Source organism: Cariama cristata, unplaced genomic scaffold (assembly GCF_000690535.1).
Source record: "Cariama cristata isolate BGI_N322 unplaced genomic scaffold, ASM69053v1 scaffold34277, whole genome shotgun sequence".
NCBI classification, from domain to species: Eukaryota; Metazoa; Chordata; class Aves; order Cariamiformes; family Cariamidae; genus Cariama; species Cariama cristata.
Genome location: NW_009625652.1, coordinates 79,045 through 104,320, shown reverse-complemented (window position 1 = coordinate 104,320; position 25,276 = coordinate 79,045). Strand labels below are relative to the sequence as shown.

Here is a 25,276-nt window from a genome sequence, read left to right as displayed (position 1 = left end):
TTCATATTCCTTCCTATGTGTGAAAGGAAAAGTACACAGAACAAGGAAAGATTTTTGGATGTGCTGAGGCTGCAGTGCAACTAGCTATATTGAAAGCTTTGTTGAATACTTGGGGTAAACAACAGGGGGTAGTAGTATTTTTTTATTAAATTTGTTATAGTTAGCTTAGTATTTTATTGTTGCATTTATTGACTGTGTATCTATTATTATATATAATTTATTAATTTGATTTTTTTTTTTAAAGCTCATCTAGGTTATTCTGAGTAGTTTCAAAAATAGCCTTCAACATGCCTGAAAATCCTGCTGCAGGTATGTAGTCTGAAAGTGATTACTTTTGTTAAGCAGTGAGAAATGAAGCTCCATTCCTAACATGTGCTACTTTGTGGTGCAGATAAACAGCAGGTGCTGCAGATCCTTGATCGTCTGCAAGCAAAACTGTGTGAGAAAAGAGATTCCCGGCATAATGAAAACCTGACTGTTCTACGTAACACACTCAGGAGCCCTTTGTTTAACCAGATACTGACTCTCCAGCAATCCATCAAGCAACTGAAGGAACAAGTGAGTGTAAAATTACAGTTGTTGGTATGATGATAACTATGGTGAACTTGGAACTTAAAACAGGGTATGTAGGCGTGTGTTAATGAGGATGCTCTCATTAGTAGGCTGTAACTTAGTGTGAGTGAATGTTGGGCTTTTTTTCTTTTTTTTTGGTCAAGCTAGTATTTACGGAGTCACTACTGAAAGAAGTGATCTTGTAACAAACGTGTTATGGGGCAACGTGCTTTGACAGGGATGCAGAAGAGGCAGGCGTTGAGAACCACATCAGTCAGGAAAAAAACATCTGCAAAACACATCAGCTCTAGTACTTTGAGTTCTGAACACGGTTGGAACTGGGATCCTTTGTTTTTCACAGAAGCTAAATACTGTTTATCAGCTAACTGGCAGCATCTTTTCTCCTTAAAAGACATTTTTTTTCTGACTTGTACAAGAATGGTTAACCTGCTTTGGGAAGTAAAATCTAGAAATCCACTCCTTAAGATTTGCCAAGCTCTGATGCCGACGTACCCAAGCTAGCTTTAAAATTACTTGGCTTCAACAATGGAAGGAACTTGTGTGGGTTGGTTTATAATGCCAGCTGACACTTAGATTTTGCGGACATGGGCATCAATGACATGAACATGGTCTCACCGTGCAGTTAGCAGAGTCAGGCATGCAAACTTAAAATCATGGACTAACTTGGGATACCCTAAGCAGCAGTGATCCCAGTCTCTGCTGTTACTGCACCCGCCCAGCTGCAGATATAGTGGGGTGAGTGTCAGGGGGATGAGGCCACCTTGCTGGCATTGCCAAATGTATCGCACGTGTTCCTGCCTGAGTGGCGTGGTAGTGGTTGTGCCATTCATTCTTCCTGCTTCTCATGTTCACGTAGGTGCTGCATCTGTTCCTCTTCCTTCCTTCCAAAGCTTGGATGCATGTCTGCAAACTATTAAAAATATATGAAAATGCAAATACATCTAAGATTATACTTTGTGGCCATGACGTAATGGATTTTATATCCAGAATGTTCAGAATTGTCTTATCTAGAAAATTCAGGGTTTCTTGCAGTTCTTTTTAAGCATGTGTCTCACGAGAAGTTTCATTCAGGATGGGGTTTTTCCATTTACTATGTCGCACTCGGAATATTTCCACATTTCTTCATTATCTGTCAGAACTAGAAATTGTACTGCAAGTTCTAGCAACGATAGCACATTCAATGGTAGTTAGTTTGTACCCTAGGCTCTCTCTGGGGAGGAGATAATACAGACCAGGCCTTTGGCTCCTGAGTGACTAAGTGACTCTTAAAAAATTTGGATTCTTGTGCCCAAATTGTCTAGGTTTGCCTGACAGTTGCAACAGTGCTTGAGTGCCTTTTTAATGTTTTGTGCTTTTGCATGTGCTGTTTCTGGAATATCAGGGTGAAAAGAGGATAATAGGCATGGGCAGGGAAGAAGCATGAAAGAAATGGAGAAAATGAGTGGAGTAGAAACACAGCTGAAACATCCAGGGAACTTTCCTTTTGAAAAACAGTTTAAACTTGATATGGCAGCTTGGTCATAGCTTATATATTAACATTGCCTAATTTATACAGGTGAGTATATTTGTGTGAATAGGCATATATGAACATACATATGCTTGCTTCTTTGGCAGTCTTCACAGAAAATAATATATGCAGAAACCTTTTGTTTTTAATAGTTTTTTTCACATCTTTGTTCATTTTCAACAGCTCAATTATATGCCTCCTGACCGTTCAGTAGATTTTGATTTTACTAAGAGAGGGCTGCTAGTGTTTGCTGACAAATCAGTTGCTGCTGGGAGCGTGTATACAACTTGCAGTTCACCTGAACCCAAAGCATCTACTCCAAACCTGGGAGTTAATGAATTTAACGTAATCATCCAACAGATGGCAAAGGTAAGGCTCTCGGGTTTAGTGGATCAAACTTATTTTCCTTTAATGTCAAACTTTTTCTTGCAGGGTTTTGGAGTACATTTTCAAACGTGCTCTTTTGTTGTGTATCTCGGAGTGTGGTGCCTCCTAGCCAGTAAGAAAGTGGAAGTGCTGAGATTAACTTTTCCCTGTGAAAGATAATGTCAGCAATGGAAAGTGGTTTGGTGTTTTTGGTGTTTTGTTTGTTGGGTTTTTTTTTTCTTTCTTTGCCAATTTTTTGTCTTACTTCCTACCAAACACACCAATGCAGAAAAAAAATTTCAGTTGCCAGAAAACGTTTTTGATATTTGATGACACTTAATTGAAAATGGACATTTTCTGCAGAAACTTGTTTTGATGGAGAGACTTGTTTCATCAAGTACATTTTAAATTGGAAATGTACCAACTTTCTTAATATATGAACAGTGCAAATGATTAAAAGAACTGGCATGTAATAGTTTATTTACCTCTTCAGTTAGTATGTCTTAACTTTGCCAGACAGATGCTGATTTCATTAACATGTGATGTAGCATGTACCAGATGCTTATGGAAGTTGTACAGGTGCGGATATCCACCCATGTGGGATTGGCATTTATACCACAAATGTATTGTTCTGTGTTACTTTGAACCATTAATTTAATTGGTTAGTCTTGCCTTTCTATATTAAGTAACTGTTGCTAATTGACTACTTTAATGTAGCTGTAATATTTTGAGCACAAGTCTTCTCATTAGTGTGTCATTAACTCATCAGATAAAAGATTTAGCAGTAAAGACCACACGTTATTTTGGATAAAACAGCTGTGATAGCAGCGCATTCTCTAAGTAATATTTCCCAGTAAACAATGCCAGAAATCTTGTATTAGAACTGAAAAACAGGCAGTCACAAAAGCAACCTTTTTTTAGCATTAAGTGTGAAGTTGCAGGGAGAGGAAGGAAATTAATCTCTTTATTTAAAAGCTGCAATCTTTTGAACGCGCACCTAAAAATCAGCATTAAAAGCAAGGGGAGCCAAAAGACAAGTAATTTAGTTTAGCTATGCAGCATTTCCAGAAATCCCAAATATATTGCTCTAGACAGCACTTCGTTCATAGTTTTCATCCAGTTTGGAATTCATCTCATAATGTGAATGAAGTGTGAAAGCAGCTCTTAAATTCCCTGAGGTTTCAGAACCTCAGAGTGCTTGCATATCCAATACTCTGCTATATTAAAAATAATAAATGGAGGAGCTTTTATAGAAATAACATATTCCGTATTTTGCCTTTGTTTAGTCTTAGGAGGAGAATAATTCTCCTGGTGTTCATAAATTTTAAAGTGGCTCATTCTATTGCATTAAAAATTAGTAAATCAATTTTTTCTGTTTTATTAGGGGAGACAAATAGAATCAATAAAGATTGAAAAGCCTTCTGTTGGAGGTCTTGGATTCAGTGTGGTTGCCCTTAAAAATCACAGCTTGGGAGAAGTTGGTATCTTTGTCAAGGAAGTCCAGCCAGGAAGCATAGCTGACAGGTGAGATCTTTATAATTGTATTGGAAAATTGCAGTATTTCCATGAAGGGAAAGGTCATGACTTCCCTGTTGAAAACTCTATCAGACTAACATGTTTGTTTGAGGTATCTGGTGGGATATTTTGTTGGTGGTATCTTGAATTCTGTCTTTTCAGCTAAATCAACTCATGTTTGGAGGATCAGATTTTCAGATGAGTTTTAAATATCCAAGCCATTCATAAATGAGATTTCCAGAAATCATGACTCACTTAAGAGAATCTTGAGTACTGATTAAAAAACAAAAGAAAATTTGGAAAAGATTACAAGGAAAATAAAAATTAGCCTCTGTTTGAATTTTTATGTATTGTGTCCCTGAAAGATCTCCCCCCCTTGTTTCATTATTTATGTGCCTATGACAATGCCCTATTTATAGTTGGTTCTACTGTTTGTTTCCTGTGTAAATTTAGATCCAGTGCTTCCAACAGATCCCTGCACAGATGTCATCATAGAATCAAGGCTTCAGGCAGTTTCTTTCCGTATTGTCTGTGGGTTTTCACCCAACAACAAAAGACAGAGCAATCCTTTAAAAAGAAAATGTGATTGTAAAACCACAAGAGTTGGCATGAGCCAAATGCAGTGTTTGGAATTATGTTTCAAGAAAATGTGTCTAGATTTCAAGTCATTGGTGTCACTTTTTAAATAACACATGTCAGGAAGTGCCAACACAGGATGACAAAAAGAGTGGGGAGAGGTTGGAATGCTAATGGCTATGGGCCCACAGAGAACACTTAAAGAAAAGCATATTAGGCTCTTTCAAAGTGGAGACAGATGGACTGATCCGGATGTCAAAGGAGGGTGAATATCTCACTTTAGGATTTGATGACCTGCTGCTCACTTTCTTTGATGAGAGAATCTAAAATATGGTTAGTGCTTGAAGAAAGTGTTTTCTGGGAAACATCTTAAACATCGCATGATAAAAAGGAAGTTTAAAATGCGTTAGTGAAGATGTGCAGTTGTATTGCTTTGGAGTTTGTAAATTTCCCCAGCATGCTTCCCATTTTGCTTCTGAGACAAGATCTCCTGGAGACTTTTTTTGGATTCCTACAGAGCTTTGAAGGCAGTGTCTGTCTATGTAACAGTTTGGTCTCATGCTCAGAATGAATATTTAACAAAGGAGATGAGTGATGGTTCCTCTCTTGTCACCAATCTAAATTCATCACTAGGGTGAATTAACTGTGAAATTTATATTATCTTAAGGTATAAGTTGAACTGTGTATTGCTCGAAGAAAGTTTGATGTCTGCAGTTTGATACTGTGAATTTTGAGTGAAATATAAACATGCAACTCATCAATCTTTAGGTTAAATAATGATACAAAACAGTATCATAGCCTGCATTGAAGGTACTAAGAGATAGTATCATGTAGTGCCAAGCATAATGAAGAATAGTTCCTAGTTCATTGTATAACTACAAAAATAATTTTTTTCTGCCCTTTAATTCAATATGGGCAAGGAAGGATGAGGGAATTTTGTTGAATTTTCAATAGAAACAAAGGAAAAAATTGAGCAAATTCCTGTACCATGATAAAATTTGAACAAAATTTGGCTGGGCAGTTCAGTACAGTGTGGATTGCATGTAGTTTGTATGTTGGTGAAGACAGTCTAATAAGCAGATTTTTTTAATGTAGAAATATTTAACCTTGCATAACTGTGTAATTTGCATGTTCATATTTAAATTACACAAGCCTGTTGTGAAGTCACTATGCTGCATTTTAAAATTTCTTTTAATGTTTTGTTAAGGGATCAAAGACTAAAGGAAAATGACCACATACTGGCCATTAATTGCACCCCATTGGATCAGAACATTTCCCATCAGCACGCTATTGCCCTCCTCCAGCAATCCACAGGATCTCTACATCTGGTTGTTGCTAGGGAGCCAGTTCAAGGAAACAGCAGAACTTCGGCTGTCTTATTCGGTGATATAAATCCACCTGAGACCGTGAGTTGTTGTAATACTGTCAAATCAGATTTTGAACTATGCTGGATATTTTTTTGTGGTTGTAAGTGTTTGTGTTAGCAAGCTTTACGTATAGGGATTTTTTTCTTTAATCGGATTTTATATGTGATGACATTTCATTTAGACTGATCATACAATAAGTATAAGGCTTCTGTTGTAAAGCTGCATGAAGCTGTTATAAAGTAGATTGTGCGTTTTTATGTGATAGCAGAAGCTTTAGTAGATCAACATATTCTTAGCAGCAGGGTCTGTTCAGCATAGACTGGGTGAAGCATTTTACGAATATACCCAGCTGAAACCTACTTGTGCTCAGCAATTAAAGATGCTCTGATTACATCTTAAAAGAGTGTAAACATAACCTGAGCACTGCTTGAAATATCCCAACCAATTTAAACTTGAACTGCTCAAAACAAAAAAAGCCTTGTCTTTGTTTTAAAAACAAACAAAAAGTATCTGTTAAAGAAACTCTCAATCCCTGTTTGTTTATCAGATTTGGTTGTTTTTTGGGTTTTTCAATCTGCAAATTTAATTGATTGTGAACCCTTTTGTTTTCTTGACTGAGGAGAGATTGTCACTGGGACATGTAATAAGCTAGGGCTGAACTTCCATCTGTGTTCAAACCATATGGTCCAGGTGGCTTCACTGAATTTGATCTAAGTGCACACCTAAATCCAGGGTTTGCAATACTGGAATCTTAATTTATTATGCTGGTAGATTTTGATGAAAATCTGGTTAAGAGCAGTGCTTTGCCTTATTCTCAGTAATTATTTCCCTCATGATTATTACAGAGCTAGTGAAATCTGAAGGTTTTAGTGGATAATCAATATTGTTTGTTGCACTGAAAATTTTAAAGAATTAAACTTTAACTGCTTTTTCATTGAAAGATCTGCGCTGAACAGACTAACAAAATAAAATACAAATATATATCTCTACAGGGGGTCTTTAAACTTCTTTTATGATATTTAACTGTCTTTGGCAAAGATTTTCAGTATGCTAATAAATCCTTTATTCGGAGAAGACTTAAATCTGCCTACTTTGCTCCATTTTGGTTTCTATGAGATATTAATCTGACAGAAACATTGGCTGGGTTTGGGTTGCTTAACAGCTTTGTTATTTTCAGATTGTCTTGTAGAACATAAGGTCATGGTACAGTGTAGCTTAGAAACATGCTTCCAATTCAGTATGGCAGAATATTGTACTGCGCTATTAATTCAGCATGTACTGATGGTGTTTAGAGTGTGTAAGTGAAATAACAGAAATAAGAATTTGGGCAACACTAAGTGAAAACTAGGCCAGTGCAAACTCCTTGCCTCTGTTTTTCTCTGTTGTTTGCAGTATTCTTGATTTATGAAAAACTAAAAGGATAGTTTTCATTTTGGCAAGAAAATCTTAAAATTGCTTTTTCTTAGTCAAGCTTTTTCCTAGTATCCTGTTATCCTGAAAGTGAAGGACAAAATGTATGTTTAAAAACAGATGAGAAATCCCACTGCGTATTTATAAGGAAATGAAGCTGACTGAACAAAATCCAACAGATCTCCAATATGTGGCGTAGAGAGAGAAAACTCCTCTGATTAATTCTCATCATTCCTGGTACATGTGAAAGCGAGAAACATTAAAGATCGACTGAAATTAAAATCTCCTGTTTTTATTAATTGCAGATTCACTGGGGCCACGTTGAAGACATTGAGCTGATTAACGATGGTTCAGGATTAGGCTTTGGAATTGTAGGAGGAAAGTCGAGTGGAGTAGTTGTAAGAACAATTGTTCCTGGGGGATTAGCAGATCGGGTAATTTGTTATATTATGTCACTTCTTGTTTGATTGTAGAGTATAATTAACTGGTTTTGAGAGTCTTAAAATAAACGAATATACTTAAACAAAAGGAAGCTGATAGCATCAAAGTCTGAATGCCAGTGTATACTTTATAAATAAATATGTTGACGGTATGATTGAGGAAAAAGTCAGCACCTGATATGAATTAAGTTGTTTCTCAGACATACTTTGGCTTTTATAACATTGTGGAGCACACAGAAATTCTGAAAAGTTGTCTAACCTAATATTTTTCAATACTTTTGATATTTTCAGCCTTTGGTCAATTTGGGGGAGGACAAATACTCTTAATGGATTTGCACATCATCTGTAGAATTTGGCACATTTGGCAGCATCTATAGGGTCAAACTCTCCAACTGAATTGTCAGGCAAGAGAATCTTCCCTGTTGAAGTAATTGCATTGCAAGATTCAGTTTATAGATTGAAGATGTCCTATTTTTTAGTGAGTTTCATTTTAAAGGAGTTTTGATCCCAGCCTTGTGGTCTAACCAGTTCGAGGAGACAGTTAGGACTGATGCAAAGCCTTTTGAAGTTACTGATATCTTTTAAAGTTGCACAGGTACAATTTGCAACCTTTGATGGCTAATCTTTAAAGATTCAGTGCTAAGTGTTGCTACATTTCAGGAGTAGAACACATGCAATAGCAAAACGCATTTGGATTTTTAATGTGAATTTGGTCATGACAAGCTACAATATTTGAGGTCTGGAACCCAGGCAGACAAGATCTGGTAACATACAAAAGAGAGAGGCTGACATACTTTCTCTAGTACAGGATGGAAATGAAACTGGAGATTCAGAGATTTACTGGAAAATGTTGGCTTTTGCTTGACTGCCTCCCTCTGAACCTGTCATGTATAAATGAGTATTTTTTTAATTATTGTGTAACACCTGTTTTGCTGTAAGGAAAAAAGTGTTTTGGCTACAAATGAAGCATGTAAGTTAAGAACTCACCGCATCATTCTCAGCTGAATGAGACATCATTAAGAACATGTGAAATAATGAGCACATATACATGTTAAAATTGGATGAGTTTGTAAATGAGTTTGAGTTAGTTCTGGGAGTGACTGCTACGATTGCTGTATAAATCAGTGCACCTAAGATGGTGGAGCTGTGCTGATCAATACCAGCTGAGGATTTGGTCCTATGAATGCTTGCTTATAATAGAAATGATGATGTAGGTCATGAATCATAATTATCATGTAAAAAATGGTTTGTGTGGAGTCTTGTTACCTTCAGTGGATTTACTTGCTCATGTTGGAGCTAGTCATATAAGAGAAGAATTGCCAGGCTAATAGAGAAGTATTAGGAAAAACTCTAAAAAGTTCTAAATCATAATGCTGTGCTTTTTATTTTAACTCCTATCCAATGAGGAGTATTCTGTGAAACAGCAATACATAAGAACTTGTGAGATTATAAAACATTGTTGCTGCCTGTTCTCTCCTAAATGAGAAAAGTAACCACTTTCTTAGGAATGGTGCTATTCAACTTGTGTATCTTACTGTTTGGGAAAGGTTGATTTGCCGCTGTTAACTATTGTGTAAAAACAGTGCATGATTGCGCCAATGCTTCCTTGAATTATTTAGTATGTTGCCGTGGTGGTCAATTTTATGGTATTTTCTTGCATTGGCTGTCATGGCCATGAAGATGCCTGTGCACAGTTTCAATTTTGTAACAGAAAATCTATTTCATGTATAGACTGGAAACATTTTTTTGCCATTTTATTTATGTTTGAAGGATGGGAGGCTCCGGACAGGAGATCACATCTTACAGATTGGAGGGACCAATGTGCAAGGAATGACCAGTGAACAAGTTGCCCAAGTGCTGAGAAACTGTGGGAATTCTGTTAGGATGATCATTGCAAGAGACCCAAAGTGTGAAATTACGGAGACTCCACCAGCTCCTGTGAGCTGGCCAGTCAGTACATTACCTTCCTTTCAAAATGGAAATGTAAGTATCTAGTGTTTACTTCATGTCATGAAGTATGTTTGTGGCTTGTGATTAGAAAGGAGGAGGAAAACAGAGTGTTCTTGAGACCTAATGTGCTTCTCCTCTTTTGAGTTTCCAGATACCCTATGCATGTGTTTAAGTGGTCATTATTATAGCCCTGTCTTCTATAATTTTTCCCTTTTTCCTGTATGTTGTTAATACCTATAATCTTGGGATTGGAATGACCAGCTTTATAGAATTTATTTCAGAGTGGGTAATTTAATTACCAAGACCATAAACGTTATCGATAAATGGTACTTTTAGTTCTTCTTAGCTCATTACATTTTTGCTAATCAGTCATTTGTAAGTGGATTTAAAACTTGACTGTGAATTTCCCTAGTCTGAAATCCAGAGCGCCATGGCCACACCAGAATTATTCAGCACAATCATCTTTTTATGAAACATAAGTGTAATGTTTTCATAGTCTACGCTACTGTCTGTGATAGGAAATATATCTAAAAATTTTGAAACTTGTTTTAGCAAATCTTATCATGGTCATATCAAAGTCTCTTGTTTTTGAAGTCATTCTTTTCAGTTTTGAGTAATTAAAATCAACAAATGCTACACTAAGTGTACAGTAGGTCTCGAAACATAAACAAAGCTGTGCTTGTGTACCATCTGCTGCTACTGTGCTGCTTAGATTTAGGTGTAGAATCTGAGTAGCCTTTTCTTTCTTGACTAGTTTCTTGAATATGAGTGAAGAAAGAGGGTTGGTTTTTTTTTTTAAAGCACCATTTTTAAAGGGCAGACTGGCTGTCGTGTTGTTACAAACTTACCTTCTCGCTTGCTGGGCATAGATTAGCTTTGTGTCGTGCATCTCTCTGGAAGACTACCATGACTGAAGCTGTCAGTAAAGTATTTTGGGTCCTTCTCAAGCTCCTCTTCTCAGAAGAGGGATTGGTGTAGTAGAAAATGTGAGTGGCAGAGAGATTGGAGGGGGTAATCTATGTACATAAGGTTGGAGGCTTAAAAGTGGGCTTGTCTAATACTCTGAAAAAAGGCTTTCCTAGACAATCAGCATCATTATGAAGCACTTTTCTGTCTGTGTCATATTTTCCAAGGTCCATATTAGGAAAAAATATCATGATCCTAGTTTTGTTTCTTCTACAAAGTACTATTTTTCTCTCTTCCCCTCCTGAAATGCAGGCCTGTTTGTCACTGATCGACCCTGAGCATTGTAGATGCTGCAACCTTTCTAAAATGTTACTCCTTCTGGATGTCTTTTCAGTGTCCTCCTTATTCCTGCTATGTAGTTTAGACGGGGAAAAAAATCACGTTACAATTTCATCTACTTCTTTCTGAATGCCATCTATTGTTTTCTGAACTAAATAGTGCCTTCATATTTAGATCTGAAGAAACTCCTATTTCTGGTGTTAGGAGACATTTTCTGAAGACAAGAATAGTGGCTAATCTGAATGTATTTATTAATTTAATGATTATTTTAATGATCCACCTTTCAGTGTGTGTCTGATTTACCACAGAACTTTTTCCTATAATCTAATTCGTCGCTGGTTTCTGATTACTTTCACTAGCTGTGAGCTTTGGAATAGAAAATATTTTCCTTTTCTTTTTTGCAAACCAGCAGAAAGGCATTTTTAGTATATGGTCATTTTTGTTCCGTTTTATAGTAATATTTGATTTCCTTTAAATTTCCTGTAGTAGAGAATAACTGAAACTACTTATGGCTGTTTTCTTGTGCCCATGCACAGACATATTATCTGTGCTCTCCAAGATACTGACAGCAATGTCAGCAGCCTACTTGTGCTGACTGTATTTAGGACTCTGTACTTTGATTTTTCCAGACTCCACTTCTGATGTTTTGCATTCTACTAGTAACATTACTTAGAGAAAATTTCTGTAGTGCTAGAGCACTGATTATGAAGGGCTTTTGATTGTCAAAATAGCAGGACTCTCAAGGCCATAGCTCCATTTCAGATGTTGCTATAGGGTGGTTTACTGTTTTGGTTCCCTCCCCTAAAGATAAGTGACAGAGCATCAAAACTTATCTTCATCTCCGTCAGTGTCTTATGGAGCAAGGGAGTTGGAAAGCATTTAATGAACTTAATGAGTTGGCTAGTGAAGGGAGGTCTGTGTGATAAGGAGATAGCTGTCCATCGATTTCTCTTTCAGTGAAAAGTGAAATAGGTATGGCCATAACTTGGTCTGCTTTTAATATAGGTCCTTCCAAAGCTGATATTTGGCAAGCATTTGATTAAACTTTGCTTTTGTTCACTCTCTTAAGAAATGTTTTCCAATTTCCCGGTCCATTTTTTGCTGTTGGCAGTGTTGCAATTCCTCTTGATTTCATCACTTTAACAGACCTTACTGTGATCATCGTCATCTTTTTGATCTCATTGGGCTGTATCTGATTACTGAAAACACAACTTTATGTATTTTAATTTATCCCTTGCAATCCCAGATCTGCGTGCTTGATTGTTTTTCTCTTTGGTATCACCAATGTCTTTAGTGTGTCCTGTTTGAACTCTGTCTTGAAGTTTTGATTTTTACTTGTCAGAGTAGAATTGCACAGACATACTAAGGCCAGCTTTGTGAGGACCTTTTTCCATATACTTCTCCAGTGTAAGGTCAGATCATATTGTAATCATAGCTACTGGCTTTTGTGGGGTTTTTTGGTAATTGTAGTAACCAGAGATTCAGAGAACAGGTCATCTTATGTCCTTGTTTTTTTCAAGTATTGTTTGTTACGAGAAGTTGTCTTATCAGTTCAACAATAAAGCATTTACAAATGAATATTCTCCTTTCCTCTGTTAGGTCTTAAAAGTAATTTTCATTGAATGTGAACTAGTGAATCTTTTGCTTCCCATTGCCTTAGACAACCTGGAGGCTTCCAGTGCTCTTTGCAGTTTGGTGGCATTCAAATGTGAACAGGATCATATCAAACTTCTTAAGCTGATGTGTGTAGGATTGACTCTTGGAATGGTTTTGTGGTTTGAGATCTAGCATAAAAACAAACAATAATTTCAAACACCTACCTAGTCTCCCTTGTTTGTGTTTAAGTGGGCAAATGCTTCTGTAGTAAAGATGTGCCTACTACGTATACACGTGGTTTCTTTCATTTCAGGGTGTTGAACCTGTTTCTGTTTTGAGGTCCCTTTCCTGCTGCCCTTCACTTCCTTAGCGGGTGATAACAAGGAGAGATAAGCATCGCTTTTTCTGAGAGAAGTGTGTGATGTGATAACACTGTGTATTTATACCAGGGTTTTTTGCTTCTTAAGTGTCCAGTAGAAAGAGCTCAGGCAAGTGAATTCATGACACTGTTTATCAGAACTGACATATGAAAGGGGGAGAAGAAATTTTGAGTGCATTCAGGGTGTCTGTTGTCTTGTGGGATTGACTGGGAAGTTTGTTGTTACCAAGTGGCAGTGGAATCCAAAGGGAAAAGGCCCCTAAGCAGCCTAACAAACACCTTTGTTTTCCATAAAATATAAATATTATCCCTCTGACAGGTGTGTGGAGAAAGTCTTAGGGAAGAATTTAAAAAGCAACTAATGACTTTGGGCGACATCCATTTTCAGCAAATCTTGGGTATCTCTCTTTTGTAAATATGATCCCTACTAAAAGAGGGAAATCAAAATCAGTGCTCGCTTCTGAGTATCTTAATTAACTTGCAATGTTGTAATGGTACTGGGAAATTATGAGAATTTTTTTTCCTGTCTTGTGCTTTATTTATAGGATAATACCAACCTTTTTGAGACCTATGATGTTGAACTTGTGAAAAAGAATGGGCAAAGCCTGGGGATAACAATTGTTGGATATGCTGGCATATGTGATGTAGGTGAGTTCTACAGGATTTAGTAAAGTCTAGGACAGGAGCTTCTCAAATACTCTTTATTTACTGTGGGGAAAGTGAGTAGTGGTTATTTGAAACAGTGTAACTTACAAAATCTATGAAGAAGATACTTGGAGAACTTGCTGCAAAGTGACAGTCAGGCACAAAAAATTTTAAAGGGTTGTAACTAGCTTAATTCCCACTTGTCTGCTGGACTGTGAATTTTACATGCTTATGTTGTTACCGTGCAAGACATTAAACTGTAACAGATAGTTCCTGCATGTACAGACTCTAACACACTCAGATTCCTGTCCACACTGTTCCTTATTTTGCCCTTGCGGTATATAGCACAATTCAGATAACGCATTTTAAGAAGAATTTCAAAACCAGAGCGTTGGATGTCCCCAGTTTGCATTAACTTTTGAATGGCATCTTGAGTATGTACAAAATAGCTCAACATGCAACTTTTGTTTGTTTAATGAGTTGTGGGTGTTAGAGTGGAAATGATCAGTCAGATTGACCAGTCCATCCCTCTGCCAGGCAGGAGATGCAGAGAATCTGAACTGTACATGATGTGTATGCCACCTTCACAGGATGATGTACTTGTCTTTGGCAGATGGCTGTTTCAGCGTCTCAACTCTGGGAACAGATTAAAATACCTGTGCTAGGATATGGGGACATGGAATCAGGTTTTTTGGGGTTATTATTATTTTTTTTTTTCCCTAAATCCTCTTCAAATTAGAGCTGTTAACTCATCATTCAAATATTGGTTCCACAAATGATAGTATCTTTAAAATTGACTGAACTGAATATCTGTTTTTACACAAAGGTATAGTGCTTCTTATCCCCTCCCCTTCCTCATGGGACTCAAGAAAGTATTCTGGGAATGTGGTGCAGCTGGGGTCGCTCTCCAGCCCTCTTCATTCCCAGGAGATGCTCTTGTGTGGGCAGTCAGGAATCCCAGGCCAGTGCAGCGAGAGCACTGGGAACTGGGTTGGGGAGGAGCAGGTGTCAGGCAATGGGAAAAGGTGAGTTTGAAGCACTGGTAGAGGGGTTTTGCTTAGCATGGACAAACCATGATGGGCAGGTGACTGAGGAAGGTTAGTGTTCAGAAAAGGATGGATCAAGTGTCAAGATTCACTAGAATTAAAGATCAGCATCTCATATTTTGTGGGAGTTTGTGGAAGGGAAGGGTTACTGTTTTGACTGATGATTGGGGGTTTTAATGTTTGTTTTGTTTTGTTCTTATTTTCTTGTTCTAGTTAGAAGTTAGAATTAATAGTCAAATGTCAAACATGACAAAGGACAGCTTTTCTAGTTTCCATGTTTCTTTTTTTTTTTTTTTAAGAAAAATCCTTTTTCATTAAGATTTAAAGTACTAAATTCTTTAGCTGTAAGATGATTGAAGTCCTGATCAAAGTACTTAAGCACATACTTCACTTTTAGCTGAGGTAGTCCTATTGGAATCAAATGCAGCATGGATTTAAGTGATTGTGGTTTAAAGCCTGGGTAAGCACAAGGATGAATCTGTAGAGGAGGTGGCGTTTTGTGAGCCATTTAAAGGAAAAAATTTTGAGGTCAATGTACAGGTGGTTGTGTCAGTGCTGTTTTTTCCATCAGAGGGCCTCAGTCATTCTATGTCAAATTCTGCGAGTGTTAACATGCAAATGGTGGTGGTTTACAGAATCATAACTTTGTGGACAGAAGTGTGTGAAAAAGGCTGTAATTAAAAATCTGAATAAGAAGAGAAACAAATTAGATTAATGTAGTGATTTGTTTGTCTTCCTTCCCTCCCCCTGCCAACAGAACCTTCAGGGATTTTCGTGAAAAATATAATACCTGGTAGTGCTGCTGACCACAATGGCCAAATTCATGTTCATGACAAAATTGTTGCTGTAAGTAAAATAGTCTGCTTATGTATTGTTGTAGAACTAATACTTCATTACACATCTCAGTGTTCAAAGAACAACATAGTAAAGACTTTCTAAAATTAATTAAACCTCTACTTTGCAGAGGAAATAATTTCGTGGTTGGTATTTGCTTGGGTAGATTTGTAACAGAAATGAACTTTGGCTTGCAATGGTTAAAATATTATTTTATATTCAAAGAAGTAGTAAATAGTAGTTAAAGAAGCAAGCATTTGAATTAAAATATTTCAGAGTGGAGAATCTTGGCTTTTGACCTGAAGTAAAGATGAGCAGCATTAGCTTCTGTTTGAATTGAATAGGATTTGAGGGTGGTTAAGATTTTGCAAGATGTATTGCACACTGTTTGAGGTCCTTAATGACTGTGTAGCGTGGTGTGGATACAATCAAAATGTTAATAGTCACAATTTAGGTTTAAAAACCCCAGCTTTATGTGTAGAAAAATTTAAAACCATTGAATAACAGTGAGTTGAATAATAGCCAATTTTGCATTCACAACACAAGCAGAAATGAATTACACAGTCTTTTTGTTTTAAGAGATAGTATTTATGGAGATATGATTTTAAATTACTTTTAAAATGTGTTCTATGCCACACCTTTCAAAGTCAGCTTCCCCTTTGTCAGAGCAAAAATTGATACAACCTTGTGCTTTTATCTGCAGACTTGCAGGAGAAGCCCCTATTGATGCATGATCTAACAGTGAGGTGAACAGAGTATTTTAGGTGTAAATTAAAACATCTGAATTAATGTAAGAATTGGGCTATTCAGAATGGATTATAGGAACAGTTATGTGTATAGGCTTGTGTGGGGCATGTTAGAAATCCATGAGAAAACTAACGGTGATGATGAACTGAGTGGTGTTCTAGGTTGCCTGCTCTTGCTGGGAAGCTTCATCCACAATACTCCCCAAGCTGTTTTTTGTAAGCAAAAAAATTGTAGGGGGGGAAATCAGTGCATACTTAGATTAGTAAATTCTGTTTTGCGGTTGCCCCACAAAGACAAAAGAAATTACTGTTGTGTTTCATTTTAAAATGCATTTTAAAAATATTGTCTAATTAGTGAAATGTAACTGATTTAATGAGATTTTTTTTGCAAATGCTACTGTCTTGGGTGCATAACCCTATAATTTCTGCACAAAATAGTGTAGATGTTGCTTACAGTGTATGGTACAGCCTAAGAACATAATGCGATTACTATTATATGATACGATTTTCTTGTTTTAGGTTGATGGAGTTAATATACAGGATTATACCAACCAAGAAGTGGTAGAGGCATTGCGTAACACAGGACAGACTGTACGCCTTACCTTGCTTAGAAGGAAACCTTCTTCTTCGATTTCTTCAGAAAGACCTTCGGATAGAGGTAATCCTTTTTTTTCTTTCTTTCTTTTATTCTTTTTGAGCAACTGATTTTATTTTTCACTCAGTTTACAGTTACCTAATTTAACAATAAGGACTAGATACCACATGATCCTAGATTTTGTAAGGGCACGCTGTAGAAAGTGAGATACTTCAGGAGGAATGGAAAGAAACAGAAATGAGAGATTCAGGAAAACTGAGTGCAAAACTCCTGTGTAGCCAAAAAAATAAATAAAAGAGTCGTTAGTGAGGCAGTGTTACTACTTCATATTTTGCAGGATATGTTTTTTTATTTTTTTTTCATCTGTTTTCACAGTGCAACCAACTATTCCAACCTTTGTGTACTCTGGAGCTGTAGAGAGTGAAACTAGCGTGGACATGAAGAATGGGGAAAACCGAGAACAGAAGGATAATCTTCAAAATGAAAAGAAGCAGAGTCTACATAAAACAGGTGGATAGAAAATCTTGCAGTGTCTCTTCTGAGTCTTTGGAATTGTCTTTATTCCATTTTCAACACCGATGGGCTGTTGTGACTTACTCCATCTTTAGCTTTTGCTCTGTAATGCTTTTTATTCGGGTCACTCTGAAGTAAAGCTCTCCCTGTTGGATCTGTCAACTCTTCCATCCCACCATATCCCCAAAATGGAGCACTGTCCACAGGTTTGCCGAGACTGTGTTTTGCGTCATCGTGGAGGTTACTGATGAAGATACTGGATAACATTAGCCCCTGTAGGTACTGACTTCTCTCATAACTGGCTGTCCTTGATCCCAGTGGTCCGTTTAGTTTTCAGCCTATTTAGCAGTCATCAAACCCATGCTTCCTCAGTTTCCAAATGAGAATGCTGATGTAAATGGTGTCAAAAGCTCCGGTAAAGTTGAGGTGTATTACACCCTTCATCCACGTAACTGTCTTGGTGGTCAGATTCGTTGATTATTTGGCAAATCTATGTTAACTGTTCCTGATTTGCCTTCTTATCATTTACGTCTTTGGAAATCCCAAGAGGAAGTATCTCATGATCTCTCCAGGGCTGAAGGTGAGACTGACTGGCCTATAATTCTCTGGATCTTCCTCCTTGCATAAAGTTTGCCTTTTTCCAGTCATTAGTGATCCGCCTTGGATTGCCATGTTTTAGTTTGATGGGTTTTTTTGTAATTATAGAAAGTGGAGGTGCAGCCCTTTCAGTACTCTGGAATGAATCTCATAATATCTATAGAGCTGAATGCTTCCAGCTCACGGATTCCTCTTTCTAGCCGTGGTCCTACTCTGATGACCTGAGGTGTCCTGCCTGCAGTCTTCTCCTGACAGAGAAGATCTGTTCATCCTCCTCTGCTGCCAGGGCCCTGAACCAGGTTGCTAGGTGAGCAGCGTCAGGAGATGGAACTTTAGGGAGTTCACATTTACTTCGTGATCCAGTGTTACCTCAGTCATATCTATCTTCTTGCCCTCACAGGTCGCAGGCTTCTGTGTCTGCAGAGTCTTTTCAAAATGTTCTGTTGATTTCCTGTACATCATCTCTGATGCCCATTTGTTGCAGTTTCTTCTTTTGGCACTGCAGTAACTTCATCAGAATTCACCTTCCGAGCCACTTGACTTGGCCTCCTGCAACCTATGACCTGGGCTGCAGCATCCTCCCTCAGGAGTTTTGACTGAGTAGGGCTTGCTGAAGGACCGGAGGTGACTGCAGGAGCAGGGACAGGAGATGTCATCATGTCTTGTGATGTGTCTCTATTTGTAGCTTGTTTTCCAGACAAATGAGACAGATGCTATTTCCATGAACATCTGTCTCACCTGTGTGCCTCCTGCCGTGTAACTGCCTTGCTCCTGTTTGGTTGTCCTGCTTATAGTGCTTCTGATCCCTGAGATTTCCTGGAGTACCAGAGAAGTAGGAAACCTAGCACAAGTTATGTCCACCTCCTGTGAGATTCCCCGCTTGGCAATGATCCTCTCCTTGCTGCCTGCTGGTTCCCAAACCCAACTCATTTACATTGTGGTACTAATACTGTTGCATACTGCTTCCTCCCGTGCTACTGTTCGAAACTAGGGTTCAGTCTCTAGCCACGCAATTGCTGGCTTGCTTGTCCTGAGCTTACTAGCTGAACTGGAAATTGTTGACTGCACACCTCTACAGGCAGATAAGAATCTCTGGTCTGGCAAAGGCGTAATAGGTGTGAAGACCTGATAGCTGGAATCAGAAGCTGGGCAGGAGTTCAAATTAGGTATGTGTTTTTAACAGCAAAGGCAATTGGACATAGGGGCAGATCACGAAGGCATGGATTGCTTTGGTTTTTATCTGACTTCTAAATCAAAGTTGGAGATCTTGCCAGAAGGCGTACTTCAATTCCTCTACGGATTTCTGGGCTCTTCTACAGGAACTTCTGGGTGAATTTCTACAGCTTGTGTTAAAGTCAGCATAAATTATCCTTATGCCTTGTAGTTTCTAAGATATGTAGATGTAATAGAGCATTCTAAATTACGGCTGTCAATGAATAACAATTTTGCTATGATTGTGGAAGATCTGTCAGTGTTAAAGACAACCTGGAAACGAGAGAAATAGCAGTTCCTATGTTCCATTCTGTTTTACTTTTCTATCCAAGCCTTGTAATCAGACATCCTTTGTTATGACTTTTGCCTGTTCCCAGAAATAGGAAGCCAAAACAGAGGTGGTTGAGTAGCTGAGATGGGAGGTTATCAAAGCATTGTTTTAGCTGTATGAATGGAAAAGTATATGTCGATTTGTAGTTACAATGGACAAATAACTTAAGGACCTAGCAGTACAATGTATTTAGGGGCAGAAGAGCCAGGAGGACTTACACTCACTATGACAGAGGCTAGAAAAGAGCAACACATGCTGTCCTGTGTCACTTACCCAGTCCTTTTTTGTTGTGGAACTTTCTATGCATAAAGTATTTTCTTTTCCTACTGAAACAAACAATATCTCTCTAGTCAATTCCTGACTACTTGTGACTGGGTTATCCTGTGTCACGGGCTGCAGATGTCTGCCCTGTTGCAAAGAGAACTTTCTGAGGAATTTATTACCTAGTACCTAGTGCTGTGGAAACATGGCGTGTCAATGCCAGCATCAGTTTATGCTGGGAACTAAAGCTGCTTTTACCTGACTTGAAGTTAACACACCTTGAGACTAACAGAGTTTGTTATCTAGATAAGCCTTAGTGATCCCCGTTCTGCTGATAATCAGCTTGGATACTGTACTTTTGAGCCTTTTTCATAGCAGACCCAAACTGCTTTGATGTGGATCCACTGCCTCTCCATAAATACTCCAAAGCCTCTAGTTTCAAGAGGAGTTTGTGAGCAAGCTGTATGTCTGTGAGTGGCTCCCCTTGAATTCTAGCATGGTGCAAATCTTGTAATCCCCTTCCTTGGAGCTCAGCAGAGTATGGTGCAGGTGCACCTGGATCTGGCAAGGACTTCATTGCCTGGAGTCCATAGCTGCCAGCTGGACCCATGCTGATTCCTTGCAAGGGCAGTGCGGTATATCTGCACTGCATTCCCCAGTGCATCATGTAGCAAGTGTACAAGAAGATTTTTCTATTCTCCTATACATCCAAACTCCCCTTACCCTGGAGAATACAGGACAATGTGTTTGTATGCACAGGGTGTCTTGCGATACCAAAATTTAAATACAGAAGATACTGTTTGTTTGCAGTTGAATGCTGCCCTTGATACCATCTAGCAGTGCTCATCCCCCCTGGGCCAGCAGGATAATGCAATGGGCATGGCTTTGAAACTGAGTAATGAATCAGGAGCATTTAATGCAATGGTAAGCAAATATCATTGCTTGATTAAACTGTGGTTTTTCATGGTGGAAAACCACTTGAAGTTACAAGGTTCTGCAAAAGCTTTCTGCAACTATAAAGAGTGTATGTCTATCTCTGTTAAAAAGTTGAAATACTTAGTTGCAAATTTTACTCATACTGACTGAAATACGATGTATAAGATTTCACCTTGGAATAGAATTTAATGGCCAAGTTTAAATTCCAAAGATAGGTGCTTATTTTGGACATGGTGATGGGCACTTCATTATAATGGTGCTAAAGTAAATACTGCTAATTTAAGACTCTGACTAAACTCTGGAAATACTTTTAGAAGTTTAATGTAAAAGGTATATTTTATAAAATATATATTACTTCCCTTTAAGCCCAGTTGTGTGAAATTCTTATTAAATTGTGTTTCCTGGAGAGGTATGAAATAGTAATTCTGGCCAGACAAAACCGTGCTTAAGCCATTCGGTTACAAAGGCAACATGGTTTAGGATGCAGTATGCATGAGGCCTGAAACTTTCTGCTAGCGGACTAGAGGCAATTAACAGCTGCATCTGCAGGGCTGCAGGCTGAGCAGAACTGCTTTCTTTCGCCTTGCAGCAGTACTCAAAACCCAAAGGTATGATGATGCTAGTCAGGCGCTTAAAGACGGCTGGGGAAAAATATCCAACAGTAGGGCAGATAAAGGTAGTGCATTAATGAAATGCACTACAGCACAGTACACATCCTTGTATAGTAAATTGTGAAACTGGGAGGAAATTGCAAGAAGAAAAGATCCCGGTTTTGAAGATGCTGGCAATTTTGACCAGGAAAGATAATTTTTACAATACAGTTGTGGTTTATTCTTGATGCTTGCTAATTAGAAATGAAAAACTGTATGGAAGTGCAGGCAGAAGGACAGACTAAATATGTTGAAAGTTGTTGCTAATGAAAACTGTCCCTGGGAAACGTTTTCATTTTGGAGGCCTTGCACATTATAGAAGATGTGGTACATATCTCAGGTCATGAGAAATCCAGCTGGATGAGAGACTAGAAAGAAACTTGCTATTAGCTGCCATGTGGAAAAAACTGGGGAAAAAGGAGCATTTTAAGTAAATTGGGTGATACCATTGGCATTGAATGTATTTAATCCAAATCCCTCCAGCCAACATTTCCACAGTTCTGGGGAAGTTACAAGCAAAGACTTCAAAGTGTGTTTGAAAGAACAAAAGGGGGAAACTTCAAATGGAGACGTGCATCAGCACCTGCTCTGAACAACTCATAGATTTTTGTAATGTGTTTTGGAAGTGACAAAAAAATCTATATTCAGCCAACTGAACACAGCTTACAGTTGCTGAACTGAACTTTGAGCTTGACCTTAAGATTCATTACTCCTGGTGAACCTTAAAATCTGTATTTGGCTGCACAGGGGATTGCAGGTGCTTAGGTCCTGTGTGTTCACGCTATAACTTTGTAATGGCAGAAAAAGAAACTAAAGAATTTCTGTTCCTATGTATTTCTGCAAATAGAAGGAGTAGAAAAATGCACTGGTATTCTGTTTTTGCTACAGTTGGGAAGTAAAGATAATGATCAACCTGTGCTTGATAACAAGGCTCATGGAGACGACTTCTCCTTAGAAACTTAAATTAAATTTCAGTGGAGGAAAAAAACCTTAACTCACAGCTGATAATTTTGGGACAGTCTGTCTTCCCTTTTTTTTTTTAAGGAGATAATTTATTTCAGAGAGAACCGTGGGCTGTATTTAGAAGCTTTTATTCTTGGTGGGGTTTCTTTTTGGTGACAAAATAGTTATCTGAATTGCTGGAATCCTTGAATATCTGTATTTCCTTGAGCCTATAGATTAACGATGCTCTGGATATTTCCAAGTGAAATCTCAGTTGTTTAGGCTCAGAGGAGTGTGGTTTCTCAGTGCAGATCAGACAGAATTTGCCTGTCTGGCATGAGAGAAAGTGAGTGGAAGACATACAGTGATGGGTTATGTTGTTGTAGTATAAGTTACCTTAAATCTTTGTTTTTAATGAGTGGAAAACTTCAAAGTTATAAAATGATGTAATGAGGATTATATTGGAAAGCTCATGTTTTATCTTTGCAGTCTACAAAGGTGTTGAAAGTAGAGGCAGCTTGACATCCCATTTGTGTTGGCTTTTGCTAGTAGGTAGGCTCTGAGCTTCTCTTGGTGTCTTCAAAATTCCCCCCTTGAGGTATTTTACTCGCTAGTTTGTGTGCAAAATGTGAGGTTGTGATTTACATTCTAAATTTGACTACGACACATCAGCAATACTAAGTGGTCTGTGCCTTGTTTAGACATCTGACAAACTATTACAGTTGTCTGCGGGGGAAAAAATCAGTTTTTGGTAATTCAGAACCCAGTTGCTGCTGCTGTAGCTGCTAGATGGAATTTGCTTGATTCTTACCAGTTAAACATTGCTTCGACTTGGAACTTTATATGTGCGCTCAGCTTCTGGATGAGGTCAAATGCAGGGCAGCCAGTCATTTTATGCTGTCTAGCTCTGTCAAATTGTCTTACATGAATGTAATACTGCCTTGGTTGCATAAGTAAGAAAGCTGAAAAGATATAAATGTCAAGATAGCTGAGTTCCCACGGAAGACTGGTTTAGAACTGGAGCTTATATTAAAGCTCATGTTACTTACTAGCCTAATTAAACTAGACAAGCCTTTATACCTGCCAAATGTATAAATAAAGTCTGTGCTTGCATTGTGCTGACACAGCCCCTCGATAACAGCAATATCTTGTCAGGTGTTTTACTTCTTAAGGGGGTTCGTTTTGGTGGGAGATGATGCTTCCCTGGAGTGGCAAGCATTTTTATAGCAACAAATTATGAAGTCGTGTGAAATTTGTTTTGCAGCCTGAAAGAATGATTTATTTACAGTACTATATGGTACAGGACTCGCATCTCATCAACGCAAGCATCACCTCTTCTGCTTCTCAAGTGAATAAATCACACGTTAGCAGTAGCTGACATTTTGCATTGTTCTCCTAAGAAAGACATTTTTGTTTTGCACTGTTTGATAGACTCAGCTTAATGCACTTTCCTTTTTGGGATTATTCCCTCTAATCTTTTATTTACACTGAATTTTTATTGAAGTATTTAGAAGTAAATGTACTTTTGAATGTACAATATGCTTGTAAAGTTGATATTCACTTTCATATTTAGGAAGAGTCCCACTCCCTCCAGAACATGAGCTGAAATCCAAGTGGGAAAACCTGCTGGGACCTGAATACAAAGTTATGGTATGTTATTTTTCAATAAACTACATTCATGTATGTTATTTCTTTAAATTATAGATCTGTAAGCTTAGCATTACAGGCTGTCTATAGAACAGTTTAGTGTTTGGAACAGATCAGTAACATCAAATTTTGCTTCCCAGAACATCAAGGTTGGAATATAGGAGTGTTATAATGAGTTGTTGGGTGTTTTTTTAAACTCTGTTTATGTAGATACTGTTGTATACAGATACTAGACAGGAACAGTGATTTAAGAAAATCAACTGTCCTTTTAAATCTGCACCATAGCAGCCACTTAAAATACGTGGCATTTTTATGATTTCATTTATGATCTATTTGTTTTATTGCGTACTGGGAAAAAAAGGCTCAGGATAGAGCTCCCGGGTTTCACAAAGAATCTTACCATTTTATTAGAAGAATGAAAGAATGATTTTCAAACACGCTGGGAAAATAGGAAGTAATTCATGGTAGAGTAACTTTGTGGTGCCAGTGTCTATTAGATATTTCTTCACTTCATATTAAATAATTGCCAAGCAAAAGATTGTTTTGATGAATCGTCATAAGGAATTGACTGAAATTGTAATTCACTACTGCTTTTCAGTGCTGTGTTAGCCAGTGAGTACAGATAAAAGACTCCAGACAGTGTTCTTTCCGAAGACTTAAAAAATTCCCACCACCACCAAGAAAATGCCCTGTTTGTCTTTGCAATGCTTGTCCAGTTGATTTAGAGACACTTATTTTTACTACTTGGAGTAGCCATCGTTCCAGTCACTCGCTGGAAGATTTAAAGTAGCTTTAAGAATTGCCTTGAGAAATTCGCTTCTCTTCTTTCCATTAGCACTCCTTTAAGATCTGAAGTTCGTGTAAGATTATGTACATGATGCAATAAATCTGTTTGGCTGCCCACTTCAGTTGCTTGGTATTCCCATCCTTACATTTCAAGAGTCTGATATTACTTCCCTTAGCACTATCTACACTTCCCACAGAGGACAAAAACCTGCTTAGTTTGTGAAACTGCCCGTTTCTAATTCTTCTTTAGCTGCCGCCAGTAAAATGTCGGGAGTGAAAATGTTAACGGTTGGTCCTTTTAAATAATAGAAGGAAACTGTTGTGGCATCCCATTTTGAAAGTCATTTTTCGGTTCTTCCAGTTCTTGTCGTCTGCTGCGTTCAATAACAACGTTTAGTAATTCGATTTCAGCCTGATAGCACAGTCCCTGTTTCACGCTATCCTCAGTCCTACACTCAGCTCCCAGAAAGTCACCCTGAAGGTGCCTGCCGGTTTGAGTATTCTCTCAGAAGTGTTCCTCATCAGAGGAAACAGCTGTTTGAAGAGAGGGTTTGGTGTCACTCATGGCTTCTGTGTTGCTGATCCTTTGTGGTACCAGTGGAAGGAGCTGA

General features: G+C 38.0%; 1 protein-coding gene across 1 annotated transcript in view; it reads left to right on the top strand.

The window, feature by feature from the left end:
- Positions 1 to 287: 287 nt before the first annotated feature.
- Positions 288 to 25,276, top strand: part of INADL (InaD-like (Drosophila)) — a 96,629-nt gene continuing 71,640 nt past the window's right edge. Inside the window, exons 1-13 of the mRNA XM_009703685.1 lie at positions 288 to 309; positions 392 to 558; positions 2,264 to 2,449; positions 3,831 to 3,970; positions 5,745 to 5,943; positions 7,620 to 7,748; positions 9,525 to 9,737; positions 13,470 to 13,572; positions 14,572 to 14,574; positions 15,373 to 15,461; positions 16,715 to 16,853; positions 17,166 to 17,300; positions 23,806 to 23,882. Coding sequence (XP_009701987.1) covers positions 288 to 309; positions 392 to 558; positions 2,264 to 2,449; positions 3,831 to 3,970; positions 5,745 to 5,943; positions 7,620 to 7,748; positions 9,525 to 9,737; positions 13,470 to 13,572; positions 14,572 to 14,574; positions 15,373 to 15,461; positions 16,715 to 16,853; positions 17,166 to 17,300; positions 23,806 to 23,882 — 1,602 coding nt within the window. The remainder of the gene's footprint in view (positions 310 to 391; positions 559 to 2,263; positions 2,450 to 3,830; positions 3,971 to 5,744; positions 5,944 to 7,619; positions 7,749 to 9,524; positions 9,738 to 13,469; positions 13,573 to 14,571; positions 14,575 to 15,372; positions 15,462 to 16,714; positions 16,854 to 17,165; positions 17,301 to 23,805; positions 23,883 to 25,276) is intronic.